This window comes from Euprymna scolopes, chromosome 14 (genome assembly GCF_053919585.1).
Source record: "Euprymna scolopes isolate OS-2025 chromosome 14, ASM5391958v1, whole genome shotgun sequence".
Classification (NCBI taxonomy): Eukaryota; Metazoa; Mollusca; class Cephalopoda; order Sepiida; family Sepiolidae; genus Euprymna; species Euprymna scolopes.
The window spans coordinates 59,143,560-59,163,102 of NC_136495.1; the positions used below are offsets into that span (position 1 = coordinate 59,143,560).

The 19,543-nt window shown below is 33.2% G+C and overlaps 1 protein-coding gene across 1 annotated transcript in view; it reads right to left on the reverse strand.

The window, feature by feature from the left end:
* Positions 1-251: 251 nt before the first annotated feature.
* LOC145293035 (uncharacterized) overlaps positions 252-19,543 on the reverse strand; it is a 289,606-nt gene continuing 270,314 nt past the window's right edge. The window contains exon 3 of the mRNA XM_080139332.1: positions 252-542. Within this exon, the coding sequence (XP_079995458.1) occupies positions 313-542 (230 nt within the window). The 3' untranslated portion in view covers positions 252-312. The remainder of the gene's footprint in view (positions 543-19,543) is intronic.

A 19,543-nucleotide genomic window follows, 5' to 3' on the forward strand; every position in this document is an offset into this window, starting at 1 on the left:
GGGCAAAAAATGATGAATATTGAACAGCTATTATAAATTGATCAGCCCTTGGTTATGTCGATCGCCATCTTGAATCATTTGTGAAAAGTCAAAGTTGCTTTGTTCTTAGACAACCACATACGCCCGATAGTCCGAAATATTTGAACACTTTAACTTTGTTGTCATACTTTATTTCTTATAAATATTTTGACAAAAAGTTAGCTCCTCATTTTTTGTTGTTGTTTGTTTGTTTGTTTTTTTGTTATTGTTTCTTTTTTTTTGTTATTTTTTAGCAATTAATTTATTTGATCTGTGACGAATCGATAACAACTACTAATATAAACGGTGAGAACACACAAAGAAAGCTATTTTTAATAAATGCGGTGTCAATTGGGTAGCCGCTCCTCTTGGTGACAAACTTTCGCTGTTGCAACCACTCGTTGCGCATGTCCGGAAGCAGACGTTTTTCTGCCGCACCATTGAACCATTCGTCATGTTTTGTACAATACACCGCTCGTCTAAATATTTCGTCGCACAACCCCGGGAGAATAAAAGTTGAATTCCTGAAAAAATAAAGAAAATACAGAACTGAAAATTTATCATATTAAAAAAAAAGCAAGATTTAAGTTTATAATAGTCACTTTTAATGAACAAATAAATACCAGTTTCAAGATGCACGTTAATAATAAAATTAATTCTCCGGAGAGAACAGTTTTATTTCACATTTATGTTTCGAAGAAGAAAAATTAGGTACTTCTAGCAGGGAAATCCGATGTTGCCCGGATTTGAATGAGGATAAAGGAATGTTTCACTTCCCCATATTTTATTGTCATCGAAATCGGTGAAATCGCCCATTTTTTTAATTATATCCATTAATTCTAGTTGAGGACTCCCCCCCCCCCCAGCGGTGCACTAGGAGAAAGCTTCACATGCCTCCTCGCAGTAACCATGTTCCCAGTACATTGTAGTTTACATTGCTTATCACTTCTTTCATTTTCGATTATCGATACTTATCTAAGACATTACGATACAAAACCTAAGAACACTGCCAGTCACATAAAGTGCATGTGGGTGAATTTTTTAATCGACCCAGTCGTTTAAGAGTACATAGGGAACAAATTCTCTCTTTCTCTCTCTCTCTCTCTCTCTCTCTCTCTCTCTCTCTCTCTCTCTCTCTCTCTCTCTCTCTTTCTCTCTCTCTCTCTTTCTCTCTCTCTCTTTCTCTCTCTCTCTCTCTCTCTTACACACACACACACACACAAAGTTCCTTTTATAAAATAGCAGGTCTTAAACCTAAGTTCCAGAACCTTGTTTCAAGTGTGATCAAACCTTATTAAATAAAATGTTCGAAATTTGAAAAATGTTCGAAATTTGAAGCTTAGTTTTAAGCCTAAGCGGCTTTAAGAAATTTGATTTAAACGAATATTTCTCAAATTGTCCCCTAAAATCTGAGGATCAAATTTTAAGCAAATGGAAAATATTTAGATTTTCAAATGAAATGTTATGCCTTAACAACCCTTTAATACTACAGAAAACCTAACGTTTTACGAATATATAGTAATTGATTAATATCACTGATGTTTCCAACTTATTAAAAATAATTAAAGTAATTATTATGTCCGCCCCTTAAAGAATTCGGTTCTTATTTTCGAGCACTTTATGTTGAAATGAAAATAAGTTGGTCACTTAAGCCCACTTGCGCAAATAATGATCTTGTAATCATTAGATCACTTTCGGCCGTCTTGAATAACATTTATATTATATATATAAATGTTAATTTCAACTATACATCTCGCAGTTAAAGTTAGCCGAGCGATTTGTTCCTTGTTAATGTTGTCAAATATAGCTTGAATTTCCTGACCAGCGGTAATCGTGACACCCTGTGCTGATGATTCCCGAACGGATGAAATACTAGTGTCTGTAAGTATCAAATATAATTATAGTAATAAGTATAAGTATATATATATATATAGTCATCCACATACAGTACTGTTTCGCTGTTTCACAGCTCATCAGTGCGGCTAGACAGGCAACTGCCTACAGCCAGAATAGAAACCCGATCTTATCTCTTATATTGAAAGAGAATTGCATCGGCTGTGCGATATCTACTTGAACAGTAGCTCTAGCAAAAGGCATTTATTTTGTAGTGGACATGGTTTCTGATTTCTACAGTTATATTTTTATCCATTACTATTTCTATTAAGATATATAGTGTAACCCGGATATAAGAGACCTGAATATAAGAAAAACAGATATAAGAGTAATTTTCTCTGGTCCCAAATTAGCGCCTGTATTAATGTACAGTGTAACCCGGATATTAGAGAGTTATATCCTCCCCCCGGGTTATGCTGTGTGTTTATATATATATATATATATATATATATATATATATATATATATATATGCATATATATATAAGCCAAGCGTATTCAAATCATTTTCAGTTGGACTATTTTCTCGTCGGTTCGTACGTTGATTTGTTTGGAAAATTATGTGCGAGTTTGTTTATATTGTTGTCATGTGCTACAGAAGAATGAATCTAAAACAAACTTTATTTTTAAAAAAATCCAAGCGGCTTTAAATCAATATCAGTTGGACTGTTTTCTCGTCGGTTCGTACGTTGATTTGTTTGGAAAATTATGTGCTGATCACTTACTATTTATGACTTTTGGATTATTTATTCATGTGTATTTTGCATGTATATGTGTGTACGTATGTGTGTGCATGTGTGTATATGCGTATATGTGTGCCTCTACGTGATTATGTTTGTATGTGTGTGCACAAGCATACGTATGTTGACGTGCATTTGTATGTACGCATGTGTTTATTTCCATGTGTATGCGGGGTGGAGGGGGCTCCCGTAAGCCGTGGTAAAGGCAACCCCTCTAGTAGAAGCAAATCTGTGTTAAAAAACATAAAACGGGAGACCAGTACCTGCATTAAGCTGGTCTGCAGTTTGACTTCTTGCTCTTGCTTGTTGCTGGATGTCAACATTTTGAACCGAGAGAGAGATTTAGCTGTCGTACAAAGCTAAAACTCTGTAACACCATCGGGTATAGATACTCCCTCAGGCATTTGTCTATAAAAAATGGTCCTATTGCTATGGAAAAGTTGTGGCGCGTGTAGGTCTAAAATGCTGGAAGCATGTAATAATTGATCTGCCATCATTATATGTATCTATGTATAGGTGTATGTATTTTTATGTACATGTGTATGTATATGTGTGTATATCTATGTGTATATGTATATATGTATGTGTATATATGTTTGTGTGTGTATGTATGTATGTGCATGTATGTATATAGGCGTGTGTATGTGTATTTATGCATGTGTGTATGTATGTAGATGTATGCATGTGTATGTATGCATGTATATGTGTATGTATGTATGAGCATGTATGTATATGTGTATGAGTGCATATTTATGTACGTGTATGTATATGTAGGTACGTGTATGTATATATGTATGTGCATATGTGTACGTATGGATATAGGTATGTGTGTATGTATTTGTATATGTGCATGTATGTATGTATATCTGTATGTATGCATGTGTGTCTGTATACGTATGTATGTGTATTATTCATGGTGTATGTATATATGTGTGTATGTTTATGTCAGGTCATGTCATATGCTACTGGTACCATGTAACTCAGTACTACCTGCCTCATGGTCGGGTCACCGGCGACTAAACTGGTTCCCCCACCAGACTTGTTTGGTAAGGAGGGCGGCTAGTCTCCCTGAAGGATTAAAAACAAGACCTTCCAAAGGGCGAATGAACTCTTTTTCTGGGTCAACGGCCAACTAGCACCGTGTATATTTGTGTGTGTGTATATGTGCATTGGGGTGGAGAGGGCTCCCGTAAGCCGTGGTGAAGGCAACCTTTCTAGGAGAAGCAAATCTCTGATTTAAAAAAAAACATAAAGCGGAAGACCAGTACCGCATTAAGCTGGTCTGCAGTTTAATTTGTTGCTGGCTATCTTGCTCTTGCTTGTTGCTGGATCTCAACATTTTGAACCGAGAGAGAGACTTAGCTGTCGTACAAAGCTAAGACTCTGTAACATCATATTTGTATAGATACTCCCTACGACATTTGGGCTCATGGATTTTAAATGTCTGAGGGAGTGGCACTCGTCTAACAAGACGTTGCTATCATCATGTTTACAGATATGTATGTGTGCATGTGTAGATATGTATATTTGCGTTTATATATATATATATATATATATATATATATATATGTATGTATGTATGTATGCCAATGACCGTCTTGTGTGTGTTTATGTATGTATAAGTATGTCTATGTATGCATATATGTAATGTGTATGCATGTATGCATATATGTGGGTTATTTGTATGTGTGTACGTGTATGCATGTGTATATATGTATGCATGCGTGCATGTATATATATGTATATACACCAGTGACCCTCTTTAGTGTCATGTCTGCTTGTGCGTGTGAATTTTGCCGGCAGGACTAAAGTCATTTTCGACTCATGAAGGAGTGGCACTCGTCTGACAAGACGTTGCAATCATCATATATATATATATATATATATATATATATATATATATATATATATATATATATATAACATACTAAATGTGAACAATCAAAAAGAAATAAAATTAGTTAAAAAAAAGTAACCAAGATAACAGCAACAAAAATAACACAAAGAACAAAATATAATAACTAGAAATAGTATTGTTGCAAATCTTGATAGAAATAGTAATGAATAAAAAAATATAACTGTAGAAATCAGAAAACATGTCCGATATAAAATAAATGCCTAACAAAAAAGCATTGTTTACCAAACTACAATGTTTGCTAGAGCTACTGTAATTCTCTATCAGTATAAGAGCTAAGTGTGCCCTAAAATGGAGTACTGTTATCACATCTAGTCAGGGACTTCTCGGAGCAACCTATCCTGCCTTAACAAAATTCAAAACCGACTGCGAAATCTAGTAAGAGGTGCCCTTTCCTTTTTTTTGCACCCCTTTCCCACAGAAGAGACGTTTTGAACCTGTCTCTGCTCTGTCGTTATTTTCGCGGGTAGTGTCCGACTGAGGTCTAATCTATAGTTCCCCCCTCGCCAATCTTTCACAAAAAAAACACTCGTCTAGCCAAAATCACTCTCAATAAATTCCGCCACTTTCTATCAGTGCTTAAACCTAAACGTGGATTCTATGAACAAAGTTTCTTCCCTAGAACTGCCCGTCTGTGAAATTCTGTTTCGCTGGTCCAGCTGACTTCATATTATTGTCGTCTTCAAGTCTAACGTAAACAAGTTTTTATTGAACTATCCCCGTAAATAATTTAATTATACAAATTTTCCACCACGAACGATTACTGCGCTACTGTCCCAATAAATACAATACACACATTAACGCTTATCCTGGAGTGGCCTCCGGGCCTTAATATGTGGTAACCTCTTTGTAAAAAAAGCGGTTAACAAAACATATTACGTAGGAATGGCCTCTCTGGATTTTAAAAGCAGACATTAGAAAAATGCCAAATAAAAACTATGAACTCAATAAAAGTGGAAAACAGTGCGGCAAGCCAACACATGTAGAAAGATAGACGGACCATGTAGACTATGTTTGAATGAGTAATTAAATCTCCTAAACTTTAAACAATCCCAAAATTTATTAAACCGCAGGAGTTTAATAGTAAACATATGTATACCTAAAATAAATTCTACCTTAAGACAACGGAAAAAAAATGATAAACTATCAATAATAACAACAACAATAACAGAAATGATAATTATAATTATGATAATAATTAATAAACGAAAACATAAAAAATAATGATAATCTAGTATAGCATAAAATGTAAATAAACTTCCAAATTAAAACTAGATCATCTGCGATGACAAAGAAAAGAACTCTCGCTAAAAGAACAAAAACAGGTGCGCGCGCTTATTATAAATGGGTTTGTGAAGAAATAAGAATCTAAGTGACTGACTAGCAAAACTAGTGCCACGGGGATATATAAAAACAAGAAATAACATTAATCCTCACGATGATGACACGCAGAAAATTATGTGCAGCTAAATTGCCATCTATATTTTCAAAACTCACTATCTAGTACTACTTAAGTATCGAGTACTTTCGAAGTAAATACTGAAAATATTTACATGTAGATACATAAAATCATATATATATATATATATATATATATATATATATATATATATATATATATATAATGGGTTAAGAAATTCCAACGAAAGAAAGATGTATATTTAAATAAGGGGGTGGTCACCAACAATGTGTATTTTTTAACATTATTTTATTATTCTGTGTCTTGGTTTTTCATTGAGAATTATGTTTAGATCATTGTAATAATGTTTTTAAATCATTGAAATCGTTTTTAATGCGTTTCAGACGTTCTGTGAAGCGTCCTCTTCAGAAATTATTTTCAAAATGTGTTGGAGATGTAAAAATAGCATTTTCGTAGTTCATTTGAAATGATTCCAAGAGGTGGAAATGTGTAAGTGTCTACTATTCATTAGAATGTTCAATTTTTTATTACTGTTTTATTGGGCTGTGGTTACTCCTGTGTTGTGTTTCTCTCTCTCTCTCTCTCTCTCTCTCTCTCTCTCTCTCTCTCTCTCTCTCTCTCTCTCACTCTCTCTTTCTGCTTGTGTTTTTTTTCCTTTAGGGTAGGATGTGTGTGTATGTGTGTGTGTGTTTTACTTTTATTGGTTTTCAGAATGTGTGTACTGTTTTATAGTATTATTAAGTTATTTGCTTCCCTAGAAAGGTAATTGTGATCCAAGGTCGTTACTAATGTGTATGTGTGAGGAGGGGGGGGGGAAACCAGCTCTTCTGAAAACAGGGTAGGGGTGCTTTCATTCTATTTTGATATTTATTTTTTGGATTCTTAGATTTTAGCATTGTGATTTTTCGTTTCAGTCTTAGACTGTTCGGGTATTCTTTATATTATGTTTGTTTAGATAGAGGGGTGTATTTAAAAATATGTATAGGGGATTTTTTTAATGTTTCTATTTATTTGTCTCCCCATGTGGGTATGGCCATACCCAGGATCGGTTCCTAGTGTGAGGAAGATCTCGTTCCCCAGAGGGGAGGGGCCAATTGGAGGGGGATAGGTATGGGAGGGGGATGATAGAAGGGATGATAGTTGTCTCAGTCATGAGAGATTTCTCCTCCACAAGCTGAAGGGGGAGCGAGGTGTTGGAACAGATATTATACTATGATTCTAGGTGTTTCCTAGTGTTGTTGGTTTCGAGGTTAAGTAGGGTTGGTATTGTTCAGTGAGTTGTATTAGAGATAGGGGTGTTATGTCTGTGTGTTGTCGTATGCGCGTGCGTGTGTGTGTTTTAATGTGTCGGTTCTGATTTATGTGTGAGTGTGTATATGTATATGGATGCGCATGCGAGTGTGCCTTGCATTTCATGTTTTTTGTGTTGATATTAGGCTCTGTTTAGTCTAGGAGTGAATCTCGTTATGAAGTTTTTTTCCTGTGTAAATAAATAAAAATAATTGTCTGTTTGGAAGATTGGCATTATTTTGAAGCTGTTTCCACTGCATGTGTGTACGTGTTTTGAAACATAGATGTGTCTATTATCTGCAATTTTGATGTTGCTCTTATGTAAGGCCACTCTATTGCTGAAATTTTTGATGGCGCCTATGTAGGATTTGTTGCATGTTGTGCATCTTAGTGCATATACTACATTTCTGGAGGTGCAATTTAGATCCTTTTTTATTTTGAATGTTTGTGTTGGGTTTTTGAATGTGTATGTGTACCTTCTATTATTATGTCACATACTCCACATCGCGGTTTGTTGCATTTTGTAAGTCCTTTTGTAGTATGTGGAACGAGTTTTGAGGAAGTCAGGATGTGTTTTAAGTTTTTGGGTTAGCGTTTGCTTTTTATTATTTTTGTTCTTTTAAGTATGTTGTTTAGTTTGTCATTCTGATTGAGGAGGATAAGGTTTTTTGTTATCTGTGTAAATAGTTCTGGGTTGTTTGTGTTGTGTGTGGAGACGTATGCTAAAATTTGTTCTTTGTTGTGTTCTTTTGAGATTCTTAATTGGTCTATTGGAATTTTTTCAGCCAGTTGAATACCTTTCGGTATTAGTGGTAGTGGATATCCTCTTTTCCGCAGTGTTATTTGTAGTTCATTCAGTCTAGTCGAATGGAGGTGTCTGTCTGTTACTATGATGCAGACTCTACGTGCTAGGGAGTAGGGTATTGATTTTAGACAGTTTTTAGGATGGTGGCTTTTGAAGTGGAAGTATTGTTGAGTGTCTGTGGGTTTGTGGTAGATGTCTGTGATTATGTTGTTGTTTTTGATTGTTACTAGGATGTCTAGGAAAGGTAGTTCTGTAGGGCTTTGTTCTAGTGTGAAGTTTATTTTTGGGTGTAGATTTTGTAGCAAAGTGTGGAGTTCTCTGATATCCCCCCATGTGGTTCTCCAGAGGATAAAGCAGTCGTCTAGCTTCTTTTCCAAGATTTTCTGAAGAGTGTTTTTATATTGTGCCCGTACTTTTGCTCTATCCTTTCATAAAGGGTCTCTTCTAGGAAGGCGAGTGTAAGGGTGGCATATGTCGGTGTCATTTTAGTACCCATTGCTATGCCTAGTATTTGGATGTAGTTGTCATTATTGAATTGGAAGGAGTTGTTATTGAGGATTATGTCAATGCTATCAATCACGAATTGTTTATTGAATCTGGGGTGTAAAGTCTGTGTATGTTTGCCAATCCAATATGAGATAGCTTCTTTTCCTAGGTTGTGTGGGATATTGCTATATAGGCTGCTAACATCGAATGTAGCTAGTATTGTCCCAGCGTCTACTGTTTGTGGTAGGGAGCTAAGGAAGTGTGTGTCATCTCTTACAAAACTTCTGACTAGATTGGTGAAGGGCTGTAATAGTATATCTATTAGGTTGCTAAGTCTGCTTGTTGGGCATGAATGTGAGGTCGTTGGGGTTTAGGCTGCTTATGTACTCCGACTTTTGTATGTTGATGGCATGTCTTACCTGGTTAGATTTGTGTATTTTGGGTAGCCCATAGAAAATGTTTGTTTTTGTTGTGAAGTTTGTAAGGAAGTCTTTTTCTTTTTAGTTAATGTACTATTGTATGTTGTGCAGAGTTTTGTTATTTTAGATATGGTTGTGTCGTCTATGTTAGAGCTAATTGGTTTGTAATAATTTGCGTCCCCTAGTGATTCTAAAATTTTTGTTTTATAGAAGTTCTCATTCATGATAACCACTGCACTACCTTTGTCTGCTTCCTTTATAACTAAGTTGTTATTGTGTCGGATTTTTTTAAGTGCTTGATTTTGTTTTCGTGTTAGATTACTGGTGGGTTTTTCTTTTTGTTGGGAGTTGAGGTTCCAGAGCTTTTCAAAGAAAGTATTTAGTTCTTTTGTGTTGTTATGTTTGTTGGGGAAGTATGTTGATTTGTTTTTCACTAGAGAATCATCTGTTGTGTTATCTCTGTCATAAAGTATATCTATGAGTCTAAATTTGCGTTCAAATTCTTTAAGGTCTTTCTTTAACTCTCCTAAGTTACTTTTGGGAGTTGGGCAGAACTTGAGGCCTAGTTTTGGTACTTCAATTTCGTCCTTTGTAAGTGTCTCTGTAGATAGGTTAATGACTTGGGTTTTTTTGTTATATAGTCTGGTGTTGTCATTTTGTGAGGGATTCCTAAAAATGATTGTGAGGGTCGTTAGTTTCGTTGTTCCGGTTGGGAGGTTGGTTGTGTCCTTTTGTAGGGATGTATGGGTTATGATGGTACCTGGGGTATTTGGATTGGTTGAGTTTGTGTGGGGGTATGTTTGGGGTCGGTTTTGTACTGTGGCGTACTGGGGTGGGTGTTGTAAGGACTGTTTTGTGTTAGGTGGTATCTATAGGGGTGGTTTAGTTCCATTGGGTTGTTTCAGTGGGCGTTGTTAAGTAGGGGGATTTTTGGTGGTTTGTGTGGGTGGGGTTGAGTAAGAGATAGTGGGTTCTGGACTGAGTTGGGTGACGTGGTTGATAGTACCTGTTTTCGTATTGTTGTGGGAGGTTGTATCTTTTAGTATTGTCATGTGGTGGTGGGTTGTCGGTTGTTGATATGTTGTTTTTTGGAGCATTTTGGTAGTAGTATTTGTGTTTGTATGATGTCTGTGTTCTTGTGTGGATGTGTGGTGTTCTTGATGGGAGTTTTGGTTGAGCTTGTTGGTGGGGATGGGTGTATGGTATGAATATGTTCCGGTCGTTTCGTTGTGAGTGTTTGGGTCTGTTGTGTGGGTATGTTTGAGAGTGATGTGTGTCTCGTTTCTTACTTTTGTTTCGAAATCTCTCCAGCTGTTGAAATCGGGTATGATTGTATTGTTTTTGGTAGGTTTGACTGGTCATGTTCGGTACTTGCTCGTTTTTTTCTTTTTCCGGTAGATTTTTCAGCCAGGTTATCTTCCTTTCGATAATTCTTTTGGATTTTTCCTCCTCTTCTCTGCATTCAGACTCCCTAGGTCCAATAAGGAATTGGTGGGTCTCCTTGGGGCATAGATTTCTGATGTCGGTAAGTATTTTATCGTCGATTTTGGTGTATTCCTCTGTGAGGTGTATCTTTCTGTCCTCCTGTATGTCGATTTCAGCTTGTAGTTTTGATATGTTTATGGCTTTTTTTTTATTTTCTTCTGCTGCTCTGTGTCTTGTGGTGTGACTTTTTCTCGGAATTTGTTTGGGATAAACTGCTCCTCCATGGTTAAAAATGTCCTGTAGGTCAGGGCGGTGTTGCTGCATTTGACTGCACGGTAGTAGGCCATTTTTCTCTTTTTAATAAGAGTTTTCCATGTTTGGAGGGTTTTTTTCTTTTGTTTTCAGCGCTTCATTCCGGATATGTGGTTCCTTTAGATGTTCTAAATGTTCTTGTTTTTTTTTTAGGAATTCTATAATTTCGTTGATGTTGGTTAGTATCTTATCCTGTTTGTGGGATATCATGACGATTATTCTGTCCATCTTTTCATTCAGTTTTAGAATTTCATTCTCGAGATGTTTGTTTTCCATGTTGGGTGTTGTTTGGGAATATATATATATATATATATATATATATATATATATATATATATATAAGATAAAAGTAACAATTAAATTTATCAAAATGATCCAAGATGTTAAAATTAAAGTATATTATAAATATTAAAGAATTAATATTTATAAAGTTATCTCAGCCAGATGTAAAAGCTCGATAAAACCAAATAGGAGATAGAGCTTATAATACGAACAAACAGATTATATATATATATATATATATATATATATATATACATACATATATATACATTATAATACGAGCAAACAAATATACATATATATATACATATATATACATATATATACATATATATATGCATATATATGTATATATATATATATATATATATATATATATATATATACAGTTGTGCGCAAAAATATTCGACCCCTGCCTAAATTTTCTTGTTTCGTTGAATCTATACTTCAAAACTCTTCATAACGCCTTTTAACGGCTAATTATGAATAAATTGTCTATTTTTCAAAAATAACTGAGGAAAAGTAATTCGAGATTAATAATATATATCAATTTATTTACAAAAAATATAAATATGGATGTTGCAAAAATATTCGACCCCTTTAATTTAAAGTTTAAATAAAAGCGTCATTAAGTTTATTATTTTAGTCTGACCTTGTATTTGTTTCCTATAAATAATATTTATGACTCTACTGAATCTAAAATCAGTTCAAATTAAACTTCAATGCCATATTGAATGATTGAATAATTGTTTCAAGTAAAAAAAAAATTTCAACGTCAACAAATCTGTAACTATGACAAAGAACAAAGAGTACTCTGAAGACATTAAACAGAAAATAATCGATGGCTACCAGTCTGGAGATGGTTATTAAAAAAAATTCCAAACGTTTTTCTATACCACGGTCGACTATTATGTCCATCATCAAAAAATGGAAAGTAAAAGGGAGTGTATCAAGTATTCCAAGATCAGGTTGTCCAAGAAAAATTACGACACGTGGGGCTAGGAAAATTGATAGACAAGTTGCAATAGACTCTAAATCTAACCTAAAGGACGTGCAGAACGATTTGAAGAATGCTGGCTCAGATGTACACTTGTCAACTATTCGTAGGGCATTAAATCGTGCTGGATTGCATGGACATATTGCCAGAAGGAAGCCCTTACTTTCCAAAGCTCATCAAAAGGCTCGATTAAATTTTGCAAAAAAGTTCCTAGAAATGCCTATTGATTACTGGAATAATATAATTTGGTCAGGCGAAACGAAAGTGGAACTATTTGGACGCAACCAGGAACGCTGTGTTCGGTGAAAAGAAAATACTGCTTATAATGTGAAGAATACCGTTCCAACCGTTAAGCATGGAGGTGGATCAATCATCGTGTGGGGCTGTTTCAGTATAAATGGAACTGGAAGATTAACCATAATCGATGGAAGAATGGATTCAGTAAAATATCAGTCCACACTGAAAGAAAATCTTGTTCCGTCTGCGAACCAGTTGGGGCATGGAAAGAGGTATGCCTTTCAACAGGACAACGATCCTAAACACACTTCAAAGAGCACTAAGGCATGGTTAAAGAATAATAAGGTGAAAGTTCTAGAATGACCTTCCCAGTCTCCAGACCTAAATCTGATTTAGCACTTATGGCATGATTTAAAAATTGCGGTACATAAAAGAAAACCATCTAATTTGATTGAATTAAAACAGTACTGTCAAGAAGAGTGGCTTAAAATTCCAGTAGACAGATGTAGAAGTCTCGTTAGATGTTATAGGAAACGTTTACTTGCAGTAATCAAGGTCAAAGGAGCTTCAACCAAGTATTAATTAAAAGGGGTCGAATACTTTTGCAACATCCATATTTTTATTTTTGTAAATAAATTCATTTATATTATCAAGCACTAATTACTTTTTATTATTTTTGTTGAAAACTATACAGTTTATTCGAACTTAGTCGTTAAAGAAGGTTTTAAAGATTATTGAAGTATCAATTCAAAGAAATAAGACAATTTTGGTAGGGGTCGAATACTTTTGCGCACAACTGTATATATATATATATTTAAAAACTATAAAAACATACTCCAAAGACGAACCAGCGGTTTCATTGTATTGGACCAGATATATGTGACTGATATAAAATCAACACAACTTATCAGCGTCATTAAAAAAAGCAAAACAACGACGCTGATGAGTTGTGTTGATTTCAAATCAGGCACATATGTCTGGTTCACTACAATGAAATCGCTGGTTCGTCTTTTGGAATATGTATATATTGTTTTTAAATAAATATTTGTATTTTCAGCTTTCATATTTCTTTTAATTTCTTTTTATCGCTTCTTGACACGATATATATATATATATATATATATATATATATATATATATATATATATATATATATATATATATATAAAGCTGTGGGGGTCACGAGTAGGTTTCTATATGGTTGGCTATTTTAAAAAAACTGATTACATATAATGATAGAAGATGATCGAGACACATGAATGAGTATGTTTGATCCTGAAGAAAATTGTGGGGTCTGCTTTCGCGCCTAGTCCACAAAGTATGGAAATAAAAAATTAAAAAATTAAAAAAAAACGTTTACAAGTGTTTTTGATATAGATGTACATAATAATACTTTGATAAGTATGTTTTAACTTAAATAGGGATGGTATAATAAAGTTGTGGAGTCGGCGTTCGCGCCTGGAAATAGGCACAAACTTTAATAAAGACTTTTCATATCTATCTGCGTAAGTATACTTTGATAATTATGTTTCAGTTTGGAGAAATATGGTATAATAAAAATTATGGGGTCTTCGTTCGCGCCTGATCTCCATAGAATGTTTTTTTTAATATAGATCCACAGAATATTGTGATAAGTGTTTCAGTGTGAACAGGTATGGTATAATAAATTATGGGGTTTATCTATTTTATTTTTACTTTCATCATATTTTGCTTTGGTTTTGATACCCCCAAATTCGAAGCTATCTCTTTACAACCGTTCCTTTTTCATAACTTATCATACTTTAATAAATCAGAGTCCATTTCCTGTAGGCTGTTTTTGAACCCAGTCAACGACGGGTACTTTTACTAGTATATATATATATATATATATATATATATATATATATATATATATATATATATATATATATATAAACAGATTTATTAACGTCAACGTTACTGATTTTATACTTGTATCCTATTTATCAATTAATTTATTGAACGTATTATTACTTTTGACTATTTTTTGAATTCATGGACATCATTTTCAATGTTTTCAATATCCTTTTACACTTTTAAATTACATTTTTTTTAAACATTGCAATTTGTTAAGTTTACAATTTTATACTAAATAGCATTTCTACATTCTATATTTTTATTTTGCCGTTATTCCATTTTATAAAAAGCTAATAAAATGGAATAAGAAAAATCTTTTTTGTTATATTTATTGTTTATCAACTTCTGATTAAATAATGACGTATTTTTATTGGCTTATTTTGTTTTATATTAATACTACATTATTATATACTATTGAACGTGTATTTATCAAGATATATTTGTATTATTCCTACACACCTATATAATATTTAAATAAGGTACATATGTATATACGTATATAATTATAATAAATATCATGAGCTTCGATCTATGGTCCTCCCTCGTCAAACTTTCACAAGAAACACTCGTCTAGCTGAAAACACTATCAATAATTCCCTCCACTCTTTATCTGGGCCTAAATCTAAACGTAGATTCCATGAACAAAGCTTCTTTCTTAGAACTGCGCGCCTATGGAATTGTCTTCCATTTTCCTGCTTTCCAGCTGACTACAATTTGATTGTCTTCAAGTCCAACGTAAACAAGTTCTTGATGAGCCGTTCCACTTAAGTTAACAAATTTACCGACTTTCCATTACTAACGATTACTATATTGTCCAATTGACTACTGTATACTCTTAACACTTCTCTTCGAGTGGTCTCTGGGCCGTGATAAGTGGTTATGCCTATGTAAAAAAATATGAAAAATTTGTTTTCAATGTTATCAATTAAGTAATTGCTAATACGATGAAGATGCAGTAAAGATATGCTTAATATTAAAGATAGTTCAGTTCAGTAAGATCGAAAACAGTGCAAATGTAAAGTTATATAATAAGAGATATTATCTTTTTTCTACTTTATCTACACAATTCCTTTTATTTTCATAAACTATTCAGCCATTTATAATTCTTAAGTCATTTTAATTGTAAACTACGATTTAATGTGAATATAAAGTCATCTTTACCTTAATTATTTTAGTTTTATTCCTCAAATTCTAATCGGTCTCGTCCTCACTCAACAGAAACTGTCTTATATATATATATATATATATATATATATATATATATATATATATATATATATATATATATATATATATACTAGACTACCCGTGACCCGCCTTTGGGTCAGTATGTTATACTAGCTATGGAATTCATGTATGAGCGTGACACTTGTGACGTAAAGAAAATAGTTTTTTGGACACAACAGAAACATTTCTATGAAAGTATATTAAAATGAAAAAAGAATATAGATGGATTTCTATGAGTCGTTCTGTTTATTATAATTTATTATTTTTGAAAAAAAAAAGCCATTACAGTTACTGAATTATAAGTGGTTGGCCATACTTATAGGTAAATGTGCACTGAACAGATACCCTAATACTTATTATAGTTAAATTCAAATTTTGATATATCTGCTTTTTTTCCATCGTTCATTTCTGTATTATGTTTAAGTTATTTTAAACCCCACTCTTCCCATGTTAAATAATAATTTCGAAATAATAAGGTTAATATTTCAGCATCCCAATTGTTCTTTTGTTTTTGTTTATTTTAAACCCCACTCTTCCCATGTTAAATAATAATTTCGAAATAATAAGGTTAATATTTCAGCGTCCCAATTGTTCTTTTGTTTTTGTTTATTTTAAACCCCACTCTTCCCATGTTAAATAATAATTTCGAAATAATAAGGTTAATATTTCAGCGTCCCAATTGTTCTTTTGTTTTTGTTTATTTTAAACCCCACTCTTCCCATGTTAAATAATAATTTCGAAATAATAAGGTTAATATTTCAGCGTCCCAATTGTTCTTTTGTTTTTGTTTATTTTAAACCCCACTCTTCCCATGTTAAATAATAATTTCGAAATAATAAGGTTAATATTTCAGCGTCCCAATTGTTCTTTTGTTTTTGTTTATTTTAAACCCCACTCTTCCCATGTTAAATAATAATTTCGAAATAATAAGGTTAATATTTCAGCGTCCCAATTGTTCTTTTGTTTTTGTTTATTTTAAACCCCACTCTTCCCATGTTAAATAATAATTTCGAAATAATAAGGTTAATATTTCAGCGTCCCAATTGTTCTTTTGTTTTTGTTTATTTTAAACCCCACTCTTCCCATGTTAAATAATAATTTCGTAATAATAACGTTAATATTTCAGTGCGCAGGTTATGCGCGCATGCGCAACTGGATGTCGTAAACCGGAAAGTGGGTTACATACATCGTTACAAGATCATTCGAGTTTTATAATTATATATATATATATATATAAAGAGAGAGAGAGAGAGATGAAGAGAGATATGAAAAAAATAGGCAAAATAGACGATAAAAAATAAAATTGAATAAACTACAATATTTATTGATCCAATAAAAAAATGGGTTACGAATTTTTCTCTGCTTGCCTGAATTTTTGTAATTTATTCGATTTCATTTTTCATTAGTTTTTCCTATTGCTTTAATTGTTCTATCTAGTATATTGAGTTATTTATTTTCTTGATAGGTTCCAATTTTCAGATAACATTTACATTTATTTTTTTATTCTCTCCCCTTCTCTCATATATGTGTGTGTGTGTGTGTGTGTGTGTGTGTGTGTGTGTGTGTGTGTGTGTGTGTGTGTGTGTGTGTGTAACGAGATGGGGGTGGAAAGGAAATCGAAGAAAATGATTGGATTACACTTAAAGCGAAAGAGAAAGCGTGGAAGACTTACACATAAGCAGATATAAAAGCAGGCAACGAAGATAGTAATGTATCAAAATACTAGCAAGACCAGTTAACCGGCGTTGCCCGATGGAAGCCTGCCCCCCCCTTGCAAAAAGTAAATTACGGTTGTTGGTGGCGGCCACTGCCGTCCTCGAACGATTGCGGACACTGGCAGCCGTGGCTGAAATGAAATAATCTGACTTTCACTGGCGATTAGTTTGGCGCGATAACATGCAGGTACTGTTTGAATTTTTAAAAAGTAATTTTAAAAAATGCGTAAATTAGTATGAATTACTGAAATATCGAAAAATGGTCCATTAAAATAACAATGGAAATCAGTATAAATTACTAAAAGTGCGAATAAAGGTCTATTAGAATAATAATGGAAAGTAAAAACAAGTTTTAAAGGTAAGGGGTTCTCACTGTATATGGACTGGTAGCAGTCCCAGCTAAATGTGACTAAATGTGTTTATAATGGCGTTCTAAAGTTACATAAGCTAGTGACTAATAGTCTAGGCATAATAAAATTGTATGTGGCATCTGTTGTTAGAAAACTACGGTACTTTGGTCCAGAGGGATATTTCTGCAACCAAAATATTATATAGGAAATAAAGAAGATATATAAAGGATAAAAAAAATATGAAATCTATTGGAGAAATCAGACAAAGAACCTAGAAAACAGTAAAAAAAAAACAAAAAAAACTATTAATATGCATGAGGAAATAGAATAAAATATAATCTAAAGAAAATGGGAAAGATATAGACTCGTACGAGGTAAAGATTAAGCTAAAAAGAAATACATAAAACGAAAAAGGTGTAATCCAAAACCGTTAAAATTTTGCAGATCGGTTAGCGGCCATTTTGACGGAAAAGCAAAGAGTAAACATTATTCGAAGATTTCAACAATCGAACTCGATATTTTGGTAAACGGACGGCGTCTGTTGCTCGTGCGAAGGAATCCTGTAATTTTTCTTCTTTTTTTATCTTTTTTGCTCTTTTAATTTTCAAGCGATGGGGAACTTTATCCATGCGTGTCTTTCATAGTAAAAAATGTGCGCGTCAGCAGGTTTTTCGTGCAGACGGAAACAAATATATAATAAAAAAAATCAGATGCATAAGAAATATTTTACAAATTTTACATAATAGAAACATCATGCTAAGTGCGAGATCTTATAAGTAAGCGTTATTCTGATTGCCATAACAACAATAAATGTAATACCATATATATATATATATATATATATAGGACGATTTCAATATTTTCCCGATTCCCGATACAACTACTGATTCCGTACTAAATTCCCAATTCCGATACAATTACCGATTCCGATTACTATTCTTTATAAATCTCTAAATATTTAACTATATCGTTATATTTTTCTCTGATTAATGTAAAAACACACATATTAAATGTGCAAATATTTTCCTAAGTGGAAAAATATACTTTGGGGGGACGAGTTATCGATTTTAGCTTCAATGGTCGTTTAAAATCAATAAATAGTTATTTTTTTATCATTATTACCAGGAATAAAAGATTTTGTTTAAACAAAATCAAATAATGAAGACAATAATAGAATTTCTGATTCCCGATTCTGATTCAGATTAATCGTCCCAACAATAATATATATATATATATATATATATATATATATATATATATTCGTAGTAGTAAACTGAGACCGCCGGTTTAACAAAATTATGTGAGTAATATTCACTCGTTGCTTATCCGTCAAAATGGCCGCTAAACGATCTGCAATATCTTTACGGTTTTAGATTATATGTGCAGCTTTTTTGTTTTATTTCTATTGCGTCATGTACATCAATATCTTTTTGCTGTTTTCGCATAATGCAAAGCTCTTTGTAAATAAAACACATGTGACACTGTGGGAGTGGCGGTCAGTGTTTGTATAAAATATTGTTAGATACAACGACTGTCCCAGATGCCTGATGGATAGATCTATTGGCTATCAACTATATGTTTGATTCCGAGCTTGAAATAGGTGCTGGTCTAGCTACACTGAATAACTGTGATACTGCGAAACGGTGCGTCTATGGATGACTATATATATATATATATATATATATATATATATATATATATATATATATATATATAATTATTTTTATACCTATAGGTACTAGTGTTTCATGCTTTCGCAATCATCGATGCAGAAAGTTATAATTCCTATTGGTCGGGAGATTCGAACCAAGCCAGAACGTTACCTTTGACTCCATTTGATAAGACATTACTGTATTTGTACAAGATACTCTTAAGTGTACGTAACTTTTTTAGAACGCTGTAGGGCGCCCAGCTGATAATCGTCAGCAGTTGAACTCCACTTAATTAAAAGTTTACAAATTCCGCAACTTCAGTTATTTAATCTCTATATTCATCCATATTTCATTATATTAATAATATATTTAGTATCATTTATGGTATATCTTATTGTTGGTATGTCGACATGTATGATGTATACTGTTACTAGCATTAATGAGCTTATCTCTCTCTTTTCTCTACCCATCCTGTTTACTCTCCTC